General features: G+C 31.9%; 1 protein-coding gene across 2 annotated transcripts in view; it reads left to right on the plus strand.

The window, feature by feature from the left end:
- The first annotated feature begins 1,795 nt into the window (after positions 1-1,795).
- The window catches only part of LOC126978794 (protein apterous-like), a 74,082-nt gene continuing 52,129 nt past the window's right edge, over positions 1,796-23,748 (plus strand). For both annotated transcript variants that reach the window (XM_050827869.1, XM_050827870.1), the window contains exons 1-2: positions 1,796-2,075; positions 10,103-10,425. In XM_050827869.1, the coding sequence (XP_050683826.1) occupies positions 2,040-2,075; positions 10,103-10,425 (359 nt within the window). In that variant the 5' untranslated portion in view covers positions 1,796-2,039. The remainder of the gene's footprint in view (positions 2,076-10,102; positions 10,426-23,748) is intronic.

The raw sequence follows: 23,748 nt of genomic DNA on the forward strand, positions 1-23,748 counted from the left end.
TTAACGTAACGTGGCCCCTTCCCCTCTCTTTCTCAGATCCTCTAAAAAGTATGGTTTCTGGGTTTTTATATATTTATGTTTAAATATTTTTTTGAATAAAATTTTTATACAGCCCTAATACTTATCTTATGTTCTATGCTATTTCTAAATACATTACGAAGAATTGTTTTTACTGTCTATCTCTAAGTCAGGGCGAAAGTAATACGGCGTGGGTAGAAAATAATATTTTTAATTGCAAGAAATAATGACACCTTTCCGGAAACAAGAATGGGAATAGTTTTACAAGATTCTGACTTTCTGGTCATTATCAATAAGCTAAGTTATAAAAAGAAATTATATTTTAAATTGTTATAAAATATTTACTTATATTATTTTTACTTCTAGATAGACCGGTTTACAGTTAATTTGAGCAATACACGCACACTAACACAAAGTGACATACAATGCGAGTGTAGAGCGTAGCTTGTCACGCACACTAAAGAAATAAACCTAGCCTGTTTAAATCGGTTAAGTAGCTGCAACAGGCTCTATCTAGACATATAACTTATCTAAGAATATTTTTTGTTGTTATAAATAAATTTCAGAACTGATCATTTTATTTGGTACCCATTAAGACCTCACTTCTTTTGAGGCCTCTATTGAGTTTGGCTCTCATTTCACATTTATGTTTTTGATACGATATCATTACTTATTTTACAGAAATTATCAATAGGTATTTATTCATAATAAAATTTATACAAAATGGTTTTTGTTAATGTACTGTATATTCCTTTGTTTACGGGTTATAATTGTATTTACTGTGGTATTTTCTTGTACCTTTGTAATTTTTGAATGAATTGCCCATTCAGTATGCTATTTTTTTATATACTTAATTTGGCCAAGTTGGGGAGGTATCATTGTGCCTTGATTTTATTTGGATCTAAATTAATAAGATGTACCTACTCCATCTAGATTTTAACTCTGGAGAGTCCAACGTATGCCTGTGCTATACTATTTATCTATATAAGTTTGAAGTGTGTGTTTATTTGATTTGATCTAAATAGTGAAATAAAAATTAATACAAATCCCAGTTATTGGAGCAGATACATATTATTATCTCGCAAGTCTAAAAATACGAGCCAAATTCGATATGGCTATTTGAAATAAATTTTGAAAGAGTTATGAGGGGGTCAAAAGTGACTCCAAATAGTTCGTGGTATATTACACACGCTACCACGTGTCTAAAAGTGGTTGCACAAAGAAATAAGTGTAAAGTGAAGCATAGTAATACGTATATTTTAAACCAAAATAGAAAATAATTTGTAATTTAAACAGTGTTATGACGTCTACGACCACTTAAAAAAAATTATCTCATTAAAATTTAATAGGTAAGTGTATCTATATATGTAAGTTAGTGTGTATATATATATCTATATCATCTCTATATCTACCTCAAGTCCGCAACTAGATATTACGTTAATAATATTAAAAATGATATAGCCATAAACATTTCTTAAATAGTAGGTGATTAATGAATGTTAGTTTTATCTACAAATCAAACTTTACATATGAGGTGACCTTACACATTGCTACCGAAATATTAACAGTATTCACCGCGACGCTGGTTGAAAACATTTCATAGCAAGAGAGCCACTCGAGCGCAATTCGTTACAATATTGCAGTTGAAAAAAGTCGCGTCAAAAAATTCAAAAGTGACTCGGAAAAAAGAAAAAAGCGTTCTCGTGGCGGTCGCTCACTCGTAGGCGGGGCTGGGCGGAGTCCGATTTACCGCGATTCGTCCCACTGCGATACTGGCTCGGCGCTCGTGTAGAGCTGTTGCGGCCCGCGGAACACTCGGCACGAGCTTGGCGCTTGTAATACGGATGCTAGTCGTAGTCGCTACTCGCACTCGATAGTAGCTAGTTGGTAGTTGCCCGTCGGCCACGGCGAATAGCGCACGGATATGTGCCGACTGCCGCGTGTGAGTGCCGCAGTGTAGTGGGGCAAAGGCCCATACGTTCTTTCGAATTTTCATAGAAAACGGAAAAATTGACCCCCAGATGGGAGTGTACGAAGAGAGGGGAGCGATGCACTGGGTTAGTACTATTCATATATAATATCTACTTATTGTTTTCAAAATTATTAAAGTTCATTACATATATTAGCGTGAAATTTATTTATGAAAAGTTAATAACATTTTTTTAACCAATGTTAAACTTAATTTAAATAAATGTCTAATGACCTTTGTGTAATAATTAACTTTTTTTGGCTCTACATTTGTAAAGTTACTATTACTGTAATATATATTAATATATTATATATGTTATAATAAATCTCTTTGCATATAACTATTTTTATTATTTATAATACAATTAAATTGATATTATCGTTGTGAAATAAATACTAAAAATGCGTATTAGATTGGAATAGAACGCATGCGCGAATAATGTACACTCTATGAGGAAAATTCTTTGAATACATCTATTTAATTATTATTATTTATATAATTGTGTTATATTTTCAGCTCTTCTGTAGAATAGCGAGTTACTTTATAGTTCTTTATGCGCCGTATGTTCCATATTTGGTATATAATATTTGAGTGATTTTGTGTACTTACCTATAAACACACGCAAAAAATACTTAAGGGTTTATTAATTAAACACCTACTTAAACATGTTGAGTCAGAGTGTTTAGTTGAGTAGTAGCAAACATCTTTATTTGCATAAAATACACTGCATATATTTATTGTGAAAAAAATATTCTTCAAATAAAGAACATGTATGTTATGTATGCTTCAAACTAGAGCTATTATTACATTTTTTAATAAACAACCAACCACGTTCGGTGACAATACTTAAGCATAAATAATATATCTAACCGACGGATTACTTCGATATTACACATATATATATAAATTATAGTTAGACCAACAACTGAGAGGCATCCAAAATAAATAACAACAAAAGTTAATAATAAAATAATAAAGCCAAATAGGTTTTATCAAGCAGTGTTTGGAATATTAACATTTATCAGTTTTCATCTGCTTCAAGTGAAATCTCGATATTATCTTATTGCATTTTTATTTATACTAAAAGAAAAGAATCAAAAATAACTCATAAGATATCTGTGTATGACATTACAGTTACAACAGACCAGTTTATATATTACTAAGCTTTTAATTAAAATAGTTTTACTTCTTTTTTGTCTTACCCCCTTATTCATAATGGTCCGCTAACTTAAAACAGACACTAAGGAGTGTTTTTTTCTCATTCTGACTTAGGTCAATAGCAGAAGGCTTAAGTTAGCAGACTATTATGAATAACGGGGTTAGTGCTTTCACAATTTGTATTTTGATATTTGATAGTTACTTCAATGGTATTAAAACTAAATGTCTTACAATCAAAATACTTTTTTTATGGAAGTAAATATAATTACCTTATGATTACAAATTGAAAGTACGACACATTTGGGTCCCTTTGTGATGATTTACACTATTGTCATAATAATTTAATAAAAGTATATTAAAGTAGTATTCAGGTGTCTTTTCTTATTCACGTTCTTCTAAGTTATCTCTGTTAAGGTTTGGGTTAAGATAAAATTGTTTTGGTCATTTAATTAATACTCAATAGCTCTCATTATTATGCATCTATATCTAAGAGGATCCACCTTTGTATTGACTCATCACTCTATCTCTGGAAATATAAAGCGTAGATACTTGAAATTCGGTAGGAATATTCCTCTCGCCGAGGAGAGGTCAGCTTTGCTAACATTTTCCGAAACTCCAGCCGCAAGAGTTTTTTTTTAAATATGAACAGAACAACGTCTGTCCCTTTAACTAGTACATTATAAGACTCTGATTATGCCTACAATTCTATCCATACGATGAAAATAATTATTAATGCTCGACCCAGAGGAATATTTATCACACTTGTAATTTACACAGATATAATAATATTAAAAAATATACAAATCAACAAATACTATAATTTCATTATTATCATTTAGCAATTAACGGAAACACAAATAACTTCATTTTTAATTCATCGGTGATTCACAAACTAAAAAGATTTACACTTTTCAGTTTTCAAACCACCATAAAAGAATAAAGGAATATTGAAATTTCTTAGCACTTCATAAGTAACTGTAAAATTGTAAGAAATCTTTAGCGCGCATCGAATTTAAATCTAACAATTTTGAAACAGTGTCAATGTGTGCACTGAGTAATATAATAATAATTAAAAGCTAGTTTAGATTTATAGACGTGATGATTTACCAGTTAATAATTGCATATCACGTAGTATCTAGTACACACACACTTATATAATGTAACAAATACATTTAGTGTGTGCTTAGTACAAACAAGTATCTAATATGAATGTTCAAAACATTAAATATAAATGTGCACAGATTTACCTCTTTACTCAAACTTGCTATCTTTTTTTTGGGTGTTTTTGTGTGGTAAGGCAGGAAAGTACTTGAAATAACCACATTTCACAAACAATAGTGATTCTAGAAGTGTGCATTTTTATATATCAGTTCCTGAATTCAGTTAAATGCTCTGAAAAAAATAATAAATAAATTTATTTGAGATAATTGACAGTTGAACAACAAATCAACGTCCCATCCGAAACATACCCGTGTGGCAGTCGTGGGTATAATGACATACATTTGGGTAAATAACATACATATTATATTTTATACGTATAGGCTATAGCCGAAATGCGGCTACACCTATTATTAGCCGGTTACAATTAGGTGCTGCTTACATAAGTTAGCTAAATCACTTTTAAGGTATGAGGTATGTAAGCATATTGTAATTAAAATAGTTTTACTTCTTTTTGTCTTACCCCCTTATTCATAATGGTCCGCTAACTTAAAACAGACACTAAGGAGTGTTTTTTTCTCATTCTGACTTAGGTCAATAGCAGAAGCTTTAAGTTAGCAGACTATTATGAATAAGGGGGTTAGTGCTTTCACAATTTGTATTTTGATATTTGATAGTTACTTCAATGGTATTAAAACTAAATGTCTTACAATCAAAATACTTTTTTTATGGAAGTAAATATAATTACCTTATGCATAAGCAGGTGGTGCTACCATGTGAATTGGCTACTATGCTTAAAATGAAAAAAGTAGGTCCTGTTTTCACGAAAGGATTGAGATGGGAAGCTGATGACATTGGCTGACCTGAACAAATTACCTATTTCTTCTTTAATGATATCTTTCAAGGCTAACAATCTCTGTGGTTTGTTGTGGTAAACGCGAGATTTCTATAAGCCCCAAAGGAAGAAGTCTGTAATGATCTGTTTGATTTGTTAGCAACAATAAAATCGTGGTTTGAGAGAACATACTTCTTATGCTTTTATTAAACAGACGGAACTACAGTTGGCGGCTATAAGCTATGTGATATGAATCCTAATGGCAGTGCTCTGCGCCCGTCGGTCTGACACTTGCAACATACTACCTTCATATTACATTCAATATATTGTATAAACGATAGCTTTTATATTACTCTGAATACATTTAAAGACGGGTTGGACATAAATTATCCAGAGATAATATTTGACATATCTAAATGAATGTTTTGATTAATAGTTGTAAAAATCCCATTAAGATTTTAGCATGTCGTATCCATAAAGTTTATTTAGTAACAAGAGTAGGTATAATAAATTTAGTACCTTAAGAGTGCAATGAAGACGCTTGAACTTAATTTAGACTTTATAGAATTCTCTTCTACTTTTTATTTCAGATATTAGATGGAACAAACAGATTAAAAAAATCCAGTACAAGCAAATGTTTGAACATATTGTGACATTTTAAATCTCAATAGTATTTAAATATAGAGGTAGGTTCTTCAATTGAATAAAGTAAATCTTCATAAAGTTTAACATATTATTATATTACTAACCCGACAGACCTTGTACTGTTTATAATAAAAAAAAAAACTCTTACGAGTGGTATTTCGTAAAATCTGTTCTTAGCTGGCTCTACTTGACGAAAGGGATGTTCGTGATGAGTCACAAATAAAATATGTCTCATTAAATGATCCCTTCACAGTATGAAATTTTATTTTAGAATATTTAATCAATTTATTGCCTTGTGAAATAATGTTAAAATAAATTTAATCCTCGAATGAAACGCTATTCTGTATAACTCACAGTTCATTTGTTTTATACAATTGCCGACGGCTTTGGTCTGTTCCAAAAATATATAGAAGTGCCTAAGTAATAGTATATTAAATGCCCATAAGTTGTACCTGACGTTGAATACAATGTAAATAACGTTAATCAAGTCAAACAACAATAGCTGTATTGACTTTGTTTTGGTTATTTCCCAAATATAGACGAAATACCTACTGACTTAGCAATGGGTTAAAAATTTACAAAAATAGACTTAATAATATCAGTGTTATTTAATTTCCATAAACATGTATGACATTCAATACAATACATATTAAAATAATTTTTTTATTGTCAACTAATCAACTCTCTTTATTGAATATTAACCCCAAGGTTTAATAGCTCTAACTAGAAACAAAAGTTTTAACATGCCTTCTGATTAAAACATAGAATATAATATTTTTTATAAATTTTGAATTGGATTAATAATTAAAAATTACTTAATAATATTATACAAATCAAATTGGAGAAGATATGTTATATGCGCGCATTACGTTCCTCAAAAGAATACTAATTAAGACATATTTTGACAGGAGGGTAAAGTGACAAACTCGAGAAAAATCTTCTTTTTTTAATATTGTTTTAATTACGTTACCCTTTGTAAATAATTTTATTTAATCAGTGAGCTACGCTGAACACTTTTTGGTTATAATACGATACCAATAGTTTCTATAAGATAATATTATTATAATATTGAATTCACATAACACATTGACACAGGCACACCAATAAATATGAATTCAATATTTGAACACTGTTGCTTTTAAGACTTTAAAATTATCGTTTTGAAAATAATTTTGAACAAACATCTTGTACTAAGTACAATTCTACAAACCTAATGCATTATCCCTTTCAAATTAATGTCGTAACTTACTTATCATTTCCTTTCTCTTCTGTTTCTGGTGTGATTTTAAAACTAAAAAAATTTATTACAAATCTTTATTGAGATCATTCAACTGATGAGTTTTATCCTCTAATTCACTGCTACCTACTCTACAAATTAATAATAAGTCTACCTAAGTGTGTGACGTTAAAATTTACTTATTTCACAAATAATAAATAAGATATGCATTTTATAGATTTGTAAACTTCAAAATAAAACGTATTAGTATTTATGATTTTCTTAATACCAACTATTATTGTAATAGTACCGCGTCAAACAGTGAATAGTCCTTAACAAGATACCGATTCTTGATAAAGCTTTGCTCTTAGAGTATGATAGACGATAAACTAAGAGCTCTACACAATTGTAAAGGAAAATCCATTCCTAGAAAGGCATCCTGCATTGAATTCAGTATAGTATTGAAATTTGAAAACCTCTTTGGATTAAATTTATATTTCATTGGACAACGTTTACAGAATTATATTAAACTAACTGACTCGACAGACGATGTTCTGTTCATAATAAAAAAAACTCTTACGGATGGAATTTTTCGTAATATCTGTTCTTAGCTAACCTCTAAGTACTTCCTAATTCCTAAGTCTCTACGTCTATGGTTTCAGAGATATCCTGATGAGTCAATCTCTTATATATAAATATAGATATATTAAAACATACTTAACCCTAAAATGTTTAAAAATTATATTGTAATAACGTGTTTGGCAAAATAGCAACATAGAATTGTATTAGATTGTATTGTATTAATATTTCTTACTTCTACATATTTTTTTACAGGTTTTTTTTTTATATATTTACGAAGCTTAATAATAAATGTCACTCATATTCAATAAATCCTTTTTTAGGAAACAGTTGATTGTGTATAAGAAATTATTTTTTTGATTGGGTTCTATATTTATTCATTAAACTCAACGCATTTAATTTATTTAAATAAGAATAAACCAAAAAACATTGGAAGTTCGTATGAACTGAATTTTGTTTAGAGCATTAAATTGTTGGAACGGCGTGAAGTTTTAAACGTAGCCCTATTATCATAAATATGGTAAACTATATTTTTTTGAAACTCAGTTTATAATAATAAATTCAAATATTTTTTATGAAAATAGGATATGATATCACTTTTGAGAGTCCTAAATTACCACCCATTCGAAAAAGTATGCCTCAGACCTGAGAAGAACGGGCACATGAAACTCAGCGGACTCATCCTTTCTAAAAATGTATAGTTATATTGTGATATCGTACAATGAAACTTATTATTTAATAGCCTGAGGGCGGTTGCTCCATTCCCAATTTGTGGCATCATTACTAAAGTCATTTATATTATAATAACCTTTACCACACAAATGTTTTTGAACAATTATTTTGAATTTCGTAATACATTTTGTTTTGAACAATTTCTGGGACCTTCTTGTAATAACATGTATATCACTCCACAAAAGACTTACGAACTCGACGCCGAGTAATATTAATTATAAGTTTAAAATACATTAAAATTAAAATACATACATTTATTTCAGTTTATTTTGAGAAAATAAATAAATTAAAATGTAGAGTTGTCAGAACATTTAATAATAAATTTAACATTTACTGATAAATTTACTTTTTAAATTTTTTTTAGATAACCAATTTAAGTAATCTCTTGTGTCCCTCTTCTCTTCTTCTCTCATCTTTATGGGAGATGAAAATGTTTTAAGATTATATCGTGTAAGTCTTTAGAGGCGCGTCATATTAGGCTTGTCAATAAGTTCAAAAGATTATAATTTCTCAACGAAGCCCTAAAAAATATGAGCGATGGCTCATTCAAATCGGTATGACGTCTAAAAAACGTATCGAAGGCATGTACCAGCAGATATAAATTTCAATTGTAATTAACAAATTAAACTGAAAACATAGCATCTAGTTTTGCAATTTTTTTAATAGCTCAAGAAGCACTGTAACTGATCATGTATTACTTTTAAAAAGCTTTCATAGTATCTCACAGAATTAAATCGTAGTAAAAATGGATTGAAAAGATTATACCTACTTTTTTCCTATAAGTCAATGTGGCGTGGTAAATAGGATATATTTTCACAAAATGCGACGGGTATACGTTCACCGACGGATAGGAATGAGTACAAATTAGTGTTGATTCGACAAGTTTTATATTCGAATAAACTTTTAGTCTAATTAAAAGTTTGGCAGCAGCGGCGTAGCTTTAATAATATAATGTTTAATTATATGTAAGTTCATGTGTAAAATGGATTACCGTTAACATTAAACTTGTAGAAAGTTGTTAGGCAAAATAAATGGTATTATGATAATGGATATGAAAATATATTTTATTAAGTCATTACACAGACAAAGTTTATTAAAAACAGATCATGGAAGTGTTGTTTATTTAATTTAATACTTTCCGAAAAGGCCCGGTAACTTTGCGGTGTTACAGGTTGCGGTGTACATTAAACAACGGTGATCACTTAACATGAGGTGACTTGTTTATCGTCCTCATCCTTAATAAATAATGTAATTTACAAGGTATCTACTATTTAGCTAAGTGCCTTTTATGATATCTGATATAAATATCATTAATATTATAAATTATTTAAAGCCAGGCATAGAAATTGTTTTTTTTCGTTTTCTCAATATTACTTTCCTTACGTTATTTTTTGCGTTTTAGCGACATTTTATGAATTAAGATAATTTTCGGTCTCTTTTCTCAATTTTCAAGCTCTTGTAGTATGTTAGCAGTAGTTTAAAAATTGGTTACTCGATTTATGATACTACCTTATATAAGTATTTACTTAAACAAATGTGACATTTTTTCCATTAAATTGCAACACTAACAATGAACACTGAATATTGTATACTTAATTTCTATGGTAGTTTAATTTTATTGTGAGTGAACGGTACCGGTACCATCATCGCATCGAATTAAATCTAAGCCTATTTTTAGTGTGGCTTTTTAGATTCATCGAGTTTCAAACCACAACTAAATAAGAGTTCAACTCAATAGTTATGTGACGTACAGGAAATAAGTTCGTTTGTTAACTCAGATTGACATTTTCAGCAACAGAGTGAGCGGTACATATCATCAACGTACGAGACAGGGGCCGAACTGTCGCCAGTTGCACCAGCCACATCCCCCGAGTCGCCACGTGACTGTACTTCATGCCGCAAGCGGGAACCACCAGATGAGCCACCACCGCCTTCTTCTGAAGACGCCTGTGCAGGCTGCGGATCGCGAATCACCGACAGATACTACCTTCTCGCTCTAGAACGGCGCTGGCACACACCCTGCCTGCGGTGTTGCGAGTGCAAAATGCCATTGGACTCAGAACAAAGATGTTATGCTCGGGATAGCAATATATTCTGCAAGAACGACTATTTCAGGTAAGACTTTTTGTTCAACTTCCTGTGACTTCCACACTCTCTACCTGTGCTTCCTTCAGACATAAAAAGAATAGGGAAATCCCAGGCCCAAGGATGTCGTAAGAGGCGACTAAGGGCATTTAATAGTGGAAGGCTTATTTGCACAGGTGCCGGCTGGATTATGGGTACCTTAACGGCGCCTTTTTCTGCCGTGAAGCAGTAATGTGTAAGCATTAGTGTGTTTTGATCTTATGGGCGCTCCAGCTAGAGAAATTACTCGGCAAATGAGAGTTCGCTTCTTATGTATCAAGGTGACGAGCGCAATTGTAGAGCAACTCAAAATTTTTGGGTTTTTCAAGAATCCTGAGTGGCACCGCATTGTAATGGACGTATCTATATGAGCGTTCAATTCATTGTCGTTTAATTATAATTTATAAAAACTATGGTACGACAGGACGCCGATTACACTCACTACAATATTGTTGACAAACTTCACAATTATACTAACAGTTGTTTAATAATGATGCACTTTCAAATTTAGATATGATTTTTTGTCATGACTCTGTACTGGTCACTTGGATCTCTTTAACTCTTTTAAATTATCAATTCAAAATACCTCCGATTCGACGGTAGTAACACCTTCTTAGGCCTTCATGGCACATGAGAACGAGTGTATCTACGTACTTGTGTACCCTTTTACAAATACACAATTTTACTGTGGAAAATGAGGTGGCGTGCACTTTTGGATTTTTCAAACTATTTTAATAGGCGCTATTATCGTTATGATTAGGTTCTTTTAATTTCAATTGGTTTATGATATATTTAAATTATTTAATAGATATAATCAAATATAACACTTTTTACGCATTTCATTCTACTGATGAACAATCAACGGTTTATGAATACAACTTAAAACTACATATCAATAAACACTTAACTGTATAATTATTATAGCACCTCTAACTACGGTTTTATCTTTATTTTATATTTTAACACATTGTTTCAAATATATTATTATTGAAACAATGTGTTAAAAAATAAAATGTGTATTTAAATTTTTATTACCCTTTGTACACCACAATTCAACGAACAATCTTAATGTTAAACATAGCTTGAGTTACTTATATGCTATATATATAAGAAAGTAACATGGTCACTGACCTCTACTATATACCAAAATGCTTTTGGGCCATTTTGGCGCTGTTGGCCATCTAGCGAGAGTCTGCGGTACTAAAACAAGTGATGACAACATCAGCAAACATCGATAGATGATGGGAAGCTATTAACAAAAAAAATTGTACACTTTATTGACTCTTGAAGTATAAATAACACGGAAAACGAACGAAATTCAAAATGCAAAAATACTTGAGAGTATTGTACGTTCCTTCGCAGCCATTTGTATTATACGTCAAAATTAGTTCTCTGGACGCTCGCGAGTGGCGCTTCAAAAACATATTATGGAACAGTCTAGTGGTATTTATACAGGTCAATGTACAAGATTCAATTATTTAAAAATTTTAAACTTCGGCAAAGAAGTGCCGCTTGGTATTCTTAAATTTAATTAATTAATTTGGCACGTAAATTAATATAAATGTGATGTTAAATCTGAGTAGCCCAGTATTATAACTACTTAAGGCACTATACTTAGTGCTTGCACACTAATGTTTGGCCGCAGAAAAATACGCTGAGGTCAGTTCCTGTACAAAAGAACCTGGTGATATATTAGCACTTAGCATGTAACTATTAATTTTCGATATTTGTAAAAAGTGAACGAATCTAATAAGTTAAGTTAAGTTAGCTAATTATAGAAGGTTTCCCGCGGTGATTAACTATGTGAACTATGAAATTCATAGGAATATTTTTTTTATGGTCTCGCAGTTACAAATCACCTACCAGCACGTCACTAATCAAAATACTGACAGTACCTACTTATGAATAATCATTGACTTAAAATATTGAATTTTCTCTCTTTTATAAAAATTAGTTTTAACAATATTCATTCATCGAAAACTAATATATATATTCATTTACAAATATAAATGTTTGATTTTAGTTATATGTTTTAGTTGCGCGTTGATTTTTCTTTAACAAAAAAATATTATATTATAATAATATTTTAAACACATTATTTTCGTTGACGGTAGTTGTAGGCCGCCCTTAACGAAATTCGTCATGTAAAGAAACCCGACCTCTCTCAAATTCAGCAAACCATCGCCTCACGTTGCTAGAGCAAGGTGCTTCTCTCCCAAAAGCATTTTGAAGTGGAACAGTCTTGCGGAGAGAGAGAAAAATCATAAAAAATCATCGCTCTAAAATCTTTTCGACTTAATTCCGTTTTCATTGCGTACGTAGAACTTTGATGTGTGATAAAAACAATTGAGAAATAATTTCGCGCCAATTGTTTTTCATTATTACTAAAAAGGTTGCAACGTTTCAAAAAATATAACATTCAATATTCAAATAGATCCGATTAGCTAGAAATGCAAAACTTTTACGGCCGTTCCCAATATTCAGTCTATCTCTTACTTGAGATAAAAATCGTAACTATCGTCAATTTTTCTGTCCCAATAAAGTTATCGACGGTAACTCACCTTATTCGAACATACTGTCTGTCAATGGGACGACGTACAGCTTACCAGCGATAGAAGTTTGTATGGAAATTACAATTCACGCGTCCCAATATAAGGCGATAAGAATGACGTATCGGGTATATTGGGACAGCTTCAGATTATTGACAGCTAATTACTGACAGTAGAAGGTAGTAATTTATCTCTATCTGTAGATGGTATATTGGGAACGGTGGTTTGTGTACCCCATGTAAGTATGCTAAAATTGCGACACTCTTCGTAGCTTTTATATTTTAGTTGAAACTGAGCCCTGGATATAACTGAGTCCCACACGACGACGAACAACTATCGCCCGTGATCATGCTTATATAAAGCACGTAAAACTTTGAAATCAATCAATAAACAATGTTAAGTTTAGTAAAAATTAATGAAATAATCACTAACTAATGTAAAGTTTCGTTAAAATTAATGAAACAATCATTAAATAATGTAAAGTTTTGAAACCACAACCTGAGAGCTGAACAAGACATATCAAGATTTATGAACGTTACGACACTGGGACGGTTGGGTCAGTGGAAGAGCGCTCCCACAAAACGTGAGAGGTCACGGGTTTGAGTCCCGAAACGTTCATAAATTTTGTTTTAAAATTTAATTTGTGTATTTAATCCCAGAAGATAACCCTATCACTCTAAAAAACAAATTGTTTAGATTAGAAAGAGCGACATCAGTCAATTTCCTAATAAACAAATATTGGGGCTGAGCGGGTTCTCAACTGTAAAGTTGATCCTGTAGAGAGAACCACAACCACAACCTGAGAGTTGAACAAGACCTATGAACATTACATCACTCGAACGGTTGGCTCAGTGGAAGAGCACTCGCACGGAACGCGAGAGGTCGCGGGTTCGTATCCCGCATCGTTTATAAATTTTGTTTACAAATTTAATTAGTGTATGTAAAGTTTCGTTAAAAAATATTGAATCAATCATTAAATAATGTTAGGTTTCGTTAAAATGAGTGTTAAGATTCAATAGTTTCGTGCGTTACAATTCATATAAATACAAATAAGCGTGTACACGTTCCTTAAACGCTGTCAACGCTCCTGTGATTCCTCTGGTGTTGCAAGAGATTGTGGGCGGCGGTGATCACTTAACACCAGGTGGCCCGTACGCTCGTTTGTCCTCCATAAAAAAAAAATCTATAAATATCGTAATTTTGTAATACGTCTGTGAAAGACTCAAATCGTACTACAACAACCAATCGCAGCTCACTTCCAACGTTTTGCTTTTGCAAAACCGTGACAATGCTCTGTGAAATTTCATAGTTGTTAAAGCGTACTGTTTGAACTGAGCAAGTTTTATAAATAAACTATATAGTCGCAGTTTTAGCCGATGAAAAAACGTACTGCTCAGGAATATTTTTGTAACATTAAAAATGTTTTTAACGACCACACAAAATCGTCGCAATGTGAATAGTTTCCATTCGATTTGTAATTGAAAGTGTGTCTTGATTATGGGTTTATTGCATTTTAAATTTTCTTGATTCCTGTCTGATAATTTGCAACTATTTCTATGGTATTTGGAGTTGGACAGATTGTTGACTTACGGCCGTTTTCAATAACCTTTCTATCCTTAGTTTAACTTATTAGAGTACACAAATCTATCCTTTTAAGCTTACTTACATTTCAATAACCTATTAATATAGATTGATAAGATCTTGTCATTAAACGGTGACAGCAATGTATCCGTAAGTCTAACTAAGGATAGATAGGTTATTGAAAACGGCCGCAGATAAATAAACTTAGTTAGTATTTTATATCACAGCCTGAAGAGTTCAGTCTCTACATTTAAAGTAGGTTGTCTCTTTACCATTAGAAAAATTATATTCTGCCGATAGTTGTTATCTTTGGAAATCTATATGCCATACTTAACGACTTTTAGTTACACGATCTTACAAACTTCAATACCTAATATTCACCACAGGCACGCCGTAACGTAAAATTATAAACGCAGTTTGATCGTAGTGCTCAGCGGGAATCAAACTGGCGACTTACTGCTGAGAACCGGTCAAGAGCCAGATATATATGTTTATACCATTATAAACATATATATCTGGCTCTTGACCGGACTATTGCATAAGAAGACCATTCTTCTTATGCAATAGTCTGACTATAATTGACATAAAGCATATATCTTAACATTACTATTGCACATCTATACTATACAACTTAATTCGGGTTAAATCGTGTTTAATTGATATTTTTTCGAAGTAAAACTTCTTTACGCACGCTTCACTTGGGGAGTAAGTTAGTGAATGCGAACGAACGCTCTCGGCGTTACGAACGAACGCTATTCTTACGCGAGCGGTGATTTCTTGATTTTTTCGTCTTTACATTTCGTTTTTGAACAATTTTATTAAATAATATTTTGTTTAACTTTAAGTTAAGTCGTGTGGTCTAAACACACTCCTTTTTAGAACTTTGCGCATACGTAAGTTATGCGGAATTAACACATCGCGGTTATTTGAGAATGCTCATTTGTTAGCAGAATTTAAATCCGATAGTCCCTCTTAATAATTTTACTTGAATTTCAGTGTTAATAAACGTACTAATAAAACAACATAACAGTAAGCTTGTAACAGTGGCTGTGGTCTGCGTTAGTTAAGATTGTAGATTTCGGCGCCGCCTGCGCATGTACTGTCACCCATCTGGGTTCATATCAGATGTACGTTTAACAGCCCACCCTGGCCACAAGTCAACCGTATTATCATAGTTCATATCGAGCACGCACTCATCTCTATGGCACATCTCTGAATGAATGCGTGGGGAATAGACAATTTCATAAGAGCAAATTTGTAAAATATTTTAATATTAAGCCATTGATAAAAACCGTGTGGTTCTTTACTGGATTACATAGAAATTAAAATATACACGCTCCATCATCTGATTATGTTTTTGCCTCGATTATTGGATAAATTTATATAGGAACGGAATCAATTTTATTAATATATCGTAGGTGAAAATCACTCAAATGCAAACTGCTTCGCATCAGTTGATCTTTAAAAAAATCACCACAAAAATCACCACTGCTTCCTTGTAACTAAGTTAGGCAATATTTTATTAAATCTTTCATGATTTAGTACTTTTAATTATTAACAGTACCAGAAAAGTCTTTTGAATTAAATTGTTGCCGTCATGAATATTTCAAAATTTAGAATATATTACGGCTAATTTCTTAATTGTAACTATATCGGATAATGTTTTTCAACCAAAAATTAAAACGAGTACCTACGTTATATTATTTCTTAGCTTTTATGTATATGAAATCATTATATAAATTGTAAATTGACTACGTCATATCATAACAACATCTTTCGGTTATGATATCTTATTCTAGGTAATCTGACCTTCGGCAACCATGACCTAAGTTAAATAACCCGTTTGATGCGTTAATAACTCTTAGAACATTAGCCCCGTGAATGCTCCATTCATAGCAATTTTTTTAAATATTTGAACCTGCATGAGACAGATAAAGCTCGTACAAGAGCTCGTAAAACACATGTTACATATTTTATACCATGAATATATGTGTATATTATGTAAATGATATATTCTATTTGAATTTTAAAAAGTTTATAAATAATAACAGGCATCATTTGAATATTTTATGTACGCGTGCGGCGTAGCCTTTATGAGTTGCAGCTTTTGCTGTTAATCAGACGTAGTGATGTCATGGACTGCGGATTTTATGTAAAACGTACATTAGATACAAGATTTTTGATTAATATTTTTGCCAAATGTTTTAAGCTTAAGTGTTAATTCCGCCAATATTTGTCACGAGACTCTAGTACTAGTGTCTCGTGCCAGATTTCGAGTCAATATGTCCTGAGGATACGTCGTGCAGAGGCGAAACTTGTGTTGAATTGCTTAAAGACAAATATTGGCAGTATTAACACTTAAGAAAGCTTAAAACATTTGGATAATTATGGAATTCCGCAAAGTAACGCCTACTTCAATAGATAATATTTCTGCTACAAAGAGTCCAATTTAATTAAAAAGCTGCACAATGTACAAACAATAAATGAATTTATACGTTAATTATTGTAGGAAATTAACTATATTTAAATAGCCCTTGATTTTTTTTATAGACAACTTTTACACAAATTATTTTGCCCCAAACTAGGCATAGCCAGTACTATGGGTACAAGACAACGATATATTTAATACAATTTACTTACTTAAACATTCATAAATACATATAAACTTCCATGACTCGGAAACAAACATCCATATTAATCATATAAATGATTGCACCTACCGGGATTCGAACCCGGGACCTCCAGCTTAGTAGTCAGGGTCACTAACTATTCAGTTATATGGGTCGTCAAATGATTGAGTCACGTGGGCTGAAAAAGCAAGCTAAATCTATTTTTTATGCCAATTTAAAAAAATATTATTTTTCCACTACAGTTATATCAAATAACAACATGTGATGAAAGTTTGAAAGGATTTTATTAAAATATCGTAGTATTTTACGTAATTTGATGTTTCGATATTCTGTATTTGATCCGAGTTCTAACCATGATTGTATTTATTTATAGACGGAATGTTGAATCAATCTTTATTTGGATCATTTATTGTATGTAGGTTGGGGATGAAGTTATATAATTGGAATGTTTCGGCGTCCTTTCACCAATAACATTATCAGCTTCTAGAGCGCTTGAAATACAAGAAACAATAAACTAACATCGTAAAAGTATGCTATGCCGGTATAAATCAAATCTGGCCCTCGCAACGAGACACTTGTTAAATTGCTCATAAAAGTCTTCAACGCAACGTCTACGCGTATTTTAAAGTCGGTTTATAGCATCTTAGGATTGATGCATTGGTGGTTTTGATTGGTTCAGAAGGTATCGGCGATCGGTCATCGTGCATACGTAAAGTGGAACAAGTTTTGATCAACACCGAATCATTCATTTCCTCGGCACTGTGTGACAGGTGATTTGAATATCGAATAACAGGGAATACTCGTTTATATCGATAAAATAAAACTAGATTGAGAAGTTGACTTTGATTTGTAGTTTAGGTTAAAATTATATATTTTTTATTATTAGCAGTATTGTGTCAATGGAATAATGAATTATTATGCCATAATATAATTAAACTACAAAACTATCGTTTGAAATGTGATTTTTTTCGTAACGTTATAATAAAATTTATTTATTATATATAACGAGAAACGTTATTCGATGCTATTAGGCACAAGAACCGTTTCTCAATAAGCCGCTCTTTATATTTAAAGTAGTTCTATTATGCGAAACAAAATTATAATAAGATAATAGTGACATGTTCCAAAACTTTTGTTTTGTGGGAAATAGTGCTGATCAAAGCATAGAAACGTTATATGGAAGATAACAATAAGGAATATTAATCTTGTTCATGCAGCCATTAGTGTGAAACCTGTTCTGACAATGGCAAATAAAAGAAATTTCACAATAATTTTATTCTATTGTAAATGTTTACGACGCAATTGTTAGAAAAAATATTTCGCTAATTTTTATATATTTATATGTGAAGCTTGCCGAGCGGCTATATTTTAATTCTACACATAAATTAAATTAAACTTTTCACAGTTGTAAGCAGAACGTTATCTCATTGTTTCTGGAATATAGAATAATATGAATTATCCGCAATCTATAATTTAACTTAAAGGCCACTCATACATTTAGGGAGAATAATATAACAGTCCTAGTCGTTAAATCAATTTTTTACCTCTTCTTTTGTGCCTATATCTAACAGTATAGGTGTAGGTTCTATATATATATATGTTTATCATTGTTTCTGTTATAAATAAACTCTTCTACACCTACATGTTACCTGAAAGAGATCGCTGAATGCTATAAGCTCCCCCAATTGTGTTCCCCCATTTATTTACAAATGTAATTTTTATTTTTTAGTGCAATAAAACTGTTTTCATTCATTTCATTCGTTCAACATTTGTATGTTGATGATGATGAAAGCAAGAATTTTGTGTAAGGCAAAAAAAAAGATTTAAATATATATCAAGTGTTCAAGATGGCATAAAATTTAAAGAAGAAAAATAGCTTATTAGCTGGATATGTGTGTTTTAATTCATATAATATAGATGAGCTTAGTTTACTGAACCGCTATTAAAAATTCCGTATGTTAGTTAAAATTACAATTTTTTTGTTGAAATAAATTTTCAAAAGGCCGTTTACCGAGATGTGCGCACTCGCTTATGACGATGTGGCATATTTATAGTGGTGTTATATTAAATAATAGTTGAGTAAAGTATCCAAACAGGAAATGCTTACGATCTGATGTTAACTTCAACAACTTAAGATAGAGTTTAATTATTCGTGTTGTATTTTATTGCTCACTCCTGTGGCTTCGGCGCCTTATCAGCAATCATCTTTATCCGTCCGTTTCTCAAAAAACTTATTTCTATGTTTATAAAATTTCGTCATTCTCCATGGGAATAAACATTATAGTAAGTAAGTGTATATAAATGTTCAGCGGTCAGCGGTCTTATCTCTCATCTTTTATAAGTTTTGTGTAAATGGTTGGTGGCAAACGGAGCCCTCATTGTTCCAAAGTTTTTATTCTTTACAAAATTCTTAAGTGAAATTAAATGCACATAATATCAGTGATAAAATTTCGCGATCACTCACTGTTACAGACCGTAACGTCAATAATATTTTATAGAAAAAGTATTACGTGCCGGGTTTTTCTGAGTCTTATCTGAATGTGTTAAAGAGCAGAATTGCATGTACTGTGTAATTTCGGATGTAGAAGTTGTTTTGTCGCGGGAAAAATATGGTAGTTCCCGTCAGAAGCTCGCGTGACGTCACGGCCTATGCTCTTGCGCATACCCTGACGGATTAGTGCGATCAAACTTCTTTCGATCACGCGAAGTTTTTAATATTTATGCGATGTGTCATGTTATGATCGCCGGTCAGTGGTCGAGGTTTTAAACAAAGACCACCCGCGTACAGATATTTTTAATGAATCAATTTGTCCAAATATTATATGTAGGTTATATTAATTGTAGGTACCCATGATCAAATGAAATTTATATATAGTTTAATAGGCTTTGTTCATAAAATTCTTAATAGATAACACAAATTGAATTGAATCCACCTCAATATAATTAATTCCCAGATCTACACCGAACGTTGTACTTCACTTTGAGTAAACAATTAATATGTTTTTATCTATATTTATTGAAATACAAATATTGTAAACTGGTTATTGTTGGCGTTAATTGGTATTCATTCACTGCCTTATTTATATTTAAGGTGGGTAGATATGTAAGTATTAATTTTAAATACTTTTAGGCTGTGGCTAGATTATCTATATTGTAGCTAGAACATTTTTTTGACTTTTCGAATTACTACGTTGATGTCCGTAGGTACCTATGACATTTTTTTTATGGAAGACGAGAAACTAGCTTGTTCGCGCTTTTTTGAAGGTACCCATATCATATACCTACCTACTACATATTATTTGGATATGATAAGTCGAAATGGAATTTTTATCCTTGACTTATTGTCTTCCGTTAAAATAATTTTTTATTTTTATATAGATTTTTATCAATAATAAGACCATGTATTTACGGAATTCTCAGCAAATTTCCTGTTCTAGCTCAACTCGCAGTCTCCAATATTATGATGAACCTCTTCTGGAGTACATTTTTGTGTTCGCTAAGTTCATATAAGTCCATAATTGCTTCTATATTCAAAATATTACTAGAATTTAATGGATTTATTATATTAAAAATAATTAATTTACCGTAAAGCAACTCAAATTATATTGTTCACATGTATGAAAAGGTAAATAGAATAAAACTGTACACATTAGAAAATAATATTTGTAGGCGGCAAATAAATTACTTTCGTTGATGTAATACAATTTTTGACATTAGCATAACGTTTGCATTAGCATAATCCATCGCTTAAGTAATTATAATAGTATCTGTTCCGCGATCGTTTCGTTGCAAGTTCATTCATAAGTATACAGAGATTAATATCGTAATATGTGAGAGTCAGTGCATTGTATGTTGTATTTCTCACTGGGGCGATGACCACACACTAAAACATCCAATTCCGCTACTTCGTATTCTATACTGTTGCTAAGTGTAACGCTTTCTAGTATTTGTTTTACGTTAGACGTGCAGGACGTTCAGCTGATGGCAATTCATACGCACTGTCTATTACTATGCAGTGCCGCTCAGGATTCTTGAAAAACCGAAAATTCTGAGCAGCACTACAATCGCGCTCGTCACCTTGAGACATAAGATGTTAAGTCTCATTTGCCCAATAATTTCGCTAGCTACGTCGCTCTTTTGACCGAAACACAATAATGCTAACACATTACTGCATCATGGAATAAAAAGGCGCCGTTGTGGTACCCATAGTAGAACTGAAACAGTTTCAGTATTTATTTTAACATGAAATTGATGTGTAAGGTTTAATTTTTTACAACATTCATTGATAGCGAAACATTGAAGTGAATGATATTCATCCGATTTAGTCGGAAATTTAACCTATAACAACTCGAATACAATTACTTATTTCATTTTATTCCGTTAAATTTTGATAGCAATAGGCAGGCGTATCTTCTGACCAACCGTAAAATCCTAACATTATGAATAAATGTAGAGAGCAGGTGACCATTTGTGGTTTCATTCATCTAAACGATACTTTGTGCTTACAAATGTTTGATTTTCTAGTCAAATATAAAATTATGTATTAATTGATTTGAAACATTCGAGTAAATCTCTCATACTTATCTACATTTAATCAGCAGGGCTGAAAATTTATATTGGGACTTAACTTGAAATGTATATTAAATATAAGACTACCTAAAAGTCTATGAAATTATTACGACCATATTATTTATATTTTTGGAATCGGTGTCCCCCCTCTCGCCACGTTGCGTCGCGCGTGCGACACAAGCACATCTCACCTATAACTATGTAGTTACAAACCTTCCTTGGCCGACTCATCATGACACCGACTGACTAAAATTAGAATGCTTCCCGTGTTTTCAAATAAAAAATGAATCGACAAAATAGACCAGACGAAAGTCCTGAGGTGACAAACATAAAAAGTACAGTTGAATTGAAAACCTCCTTTTTTCAAAGGCGACTTCAAAAAAGCAGGAGGTGGCGAGTGTTGAGCCAGAATTTATTTAATAGATTTTCTACTACACGACTTTTAAAACATCTAATAATAATAACAGTAATAATAATATTGACACACTTTTTACACAAATTATCTTGTCCCAAGTTAAGCATATTTAGCCTGTGTTATGGGTTACAAGACTTATATACTTACTTAAACACACATAAATTCATGTAAACATACATAAATACATTTAAACATCCATGACTCGGAAACAAACATCCACATTCATCATATAAATGCTTGCACACCTACCGGGATTCGAACCCGGGACCTTTAGCTTAGTAGGTAGGATCGCTAACCACTCGGCTATACAGGTCGTCGTCTAATGGCGGGTTAGACCATCTGTTGAAGTGGAGACAAATCGATACGGCCGGCCTTGTGATAAAGCGATTGAATTGAGTCCTCAAAATTCTATTTATGAAACATTCTATTAAATATAATTCTTCTTCTCCGTGGTTTATTGGCTTTGCGCGTTAAGCGATTGAGCCATTGTCAAGTTTAAATATAATTTCATACCTATAATTTCTTAAATATTCATCCAAAATAGTTTCAATTCTGACATCCCGTGATGGCTTAGATTTTATTGCAATTGCAAATCTAGTAATTTATCATTATTCAGTTAAGCGTTCCGGAGCGACTTATGTAACATCTAACAATGATATTATTTCGGACTGGATGAGAATGGACGGAATATAAAAAATCTGAGATGATAAAAGATTAAAATTAGGCCGGAATCGAAATAAGCCACAATGCCAGCTACGTTCACAGCTTTACAAATAATCTATATTGCTGTTCGTTAGTCTCGCTAAAACTCGAGAACGGCTGGACCGATTTGGCTTATTTTGGTCTTGAATTATTTGTGGAAGTCCAGAGAAGGTTTAAAAGGTGAATAAATAGGAAAATACTGCTAAATTAAATAAAAACAACAAATTTGTTTATCCTTTGATGTGTCCATACATAATTTCTATGAGAGAATTTATTGACGCACAGTTTGACAGTTCTGCTGTGAAACAATTTCATTACGACAGCAGGGTGCATATTTTACGAAGTAATTTTTGATGTTATGAAATATTATTGGCAAATTCATATAAAAACATTATTTTATTTATTATATACTGAACAACGTCTGTCGAGTCAGCTAGTAAAGTAATAAAATAATGACACGTGCGATTTCTGAGTCACGCATTATCGTGCAAATGTATAATAAATTTTTAATTATAATATATTTATCAATCGAGTACCAATGATGTTGAATATTGTAGAGAAATTGGAACACTAATTCGGATGAATGCGCAAATATTTTAAATAATTGTTTGTTTTAACCAGTTGAAGACTCGTTTTGAGACTTCTATCGCATTTATTTGTTAAACTTTATTACTGCCACCGCTCTGTGTTTGAATGAACTTGTTTGCAAATAAGGTGACTGTAGAGTAAACGTGATATTAAAAACAGATGAAGAATAGATCACTTTTGAAGTTAATATGGGATGATGGTATCTATAAACATGTTCAGGCACCTCTTTTAGTTTTATTTGCAGAACCTAGCAGACATATTAAATGGTACTGGTAGATTT

Source organism: Leptidea sinapis, chromosome Z, assembly GCF_905404315.1.
Source record: "Leptidea sinapis chromosome Z, ilLepSina1.1, whole genome shotgun sequence".
NCBI lineage: Eukaryota > Metazoa > Arthropoda > Insecta > Lepidoptera > Pieridae > Leptidea > Leptidea sinapis.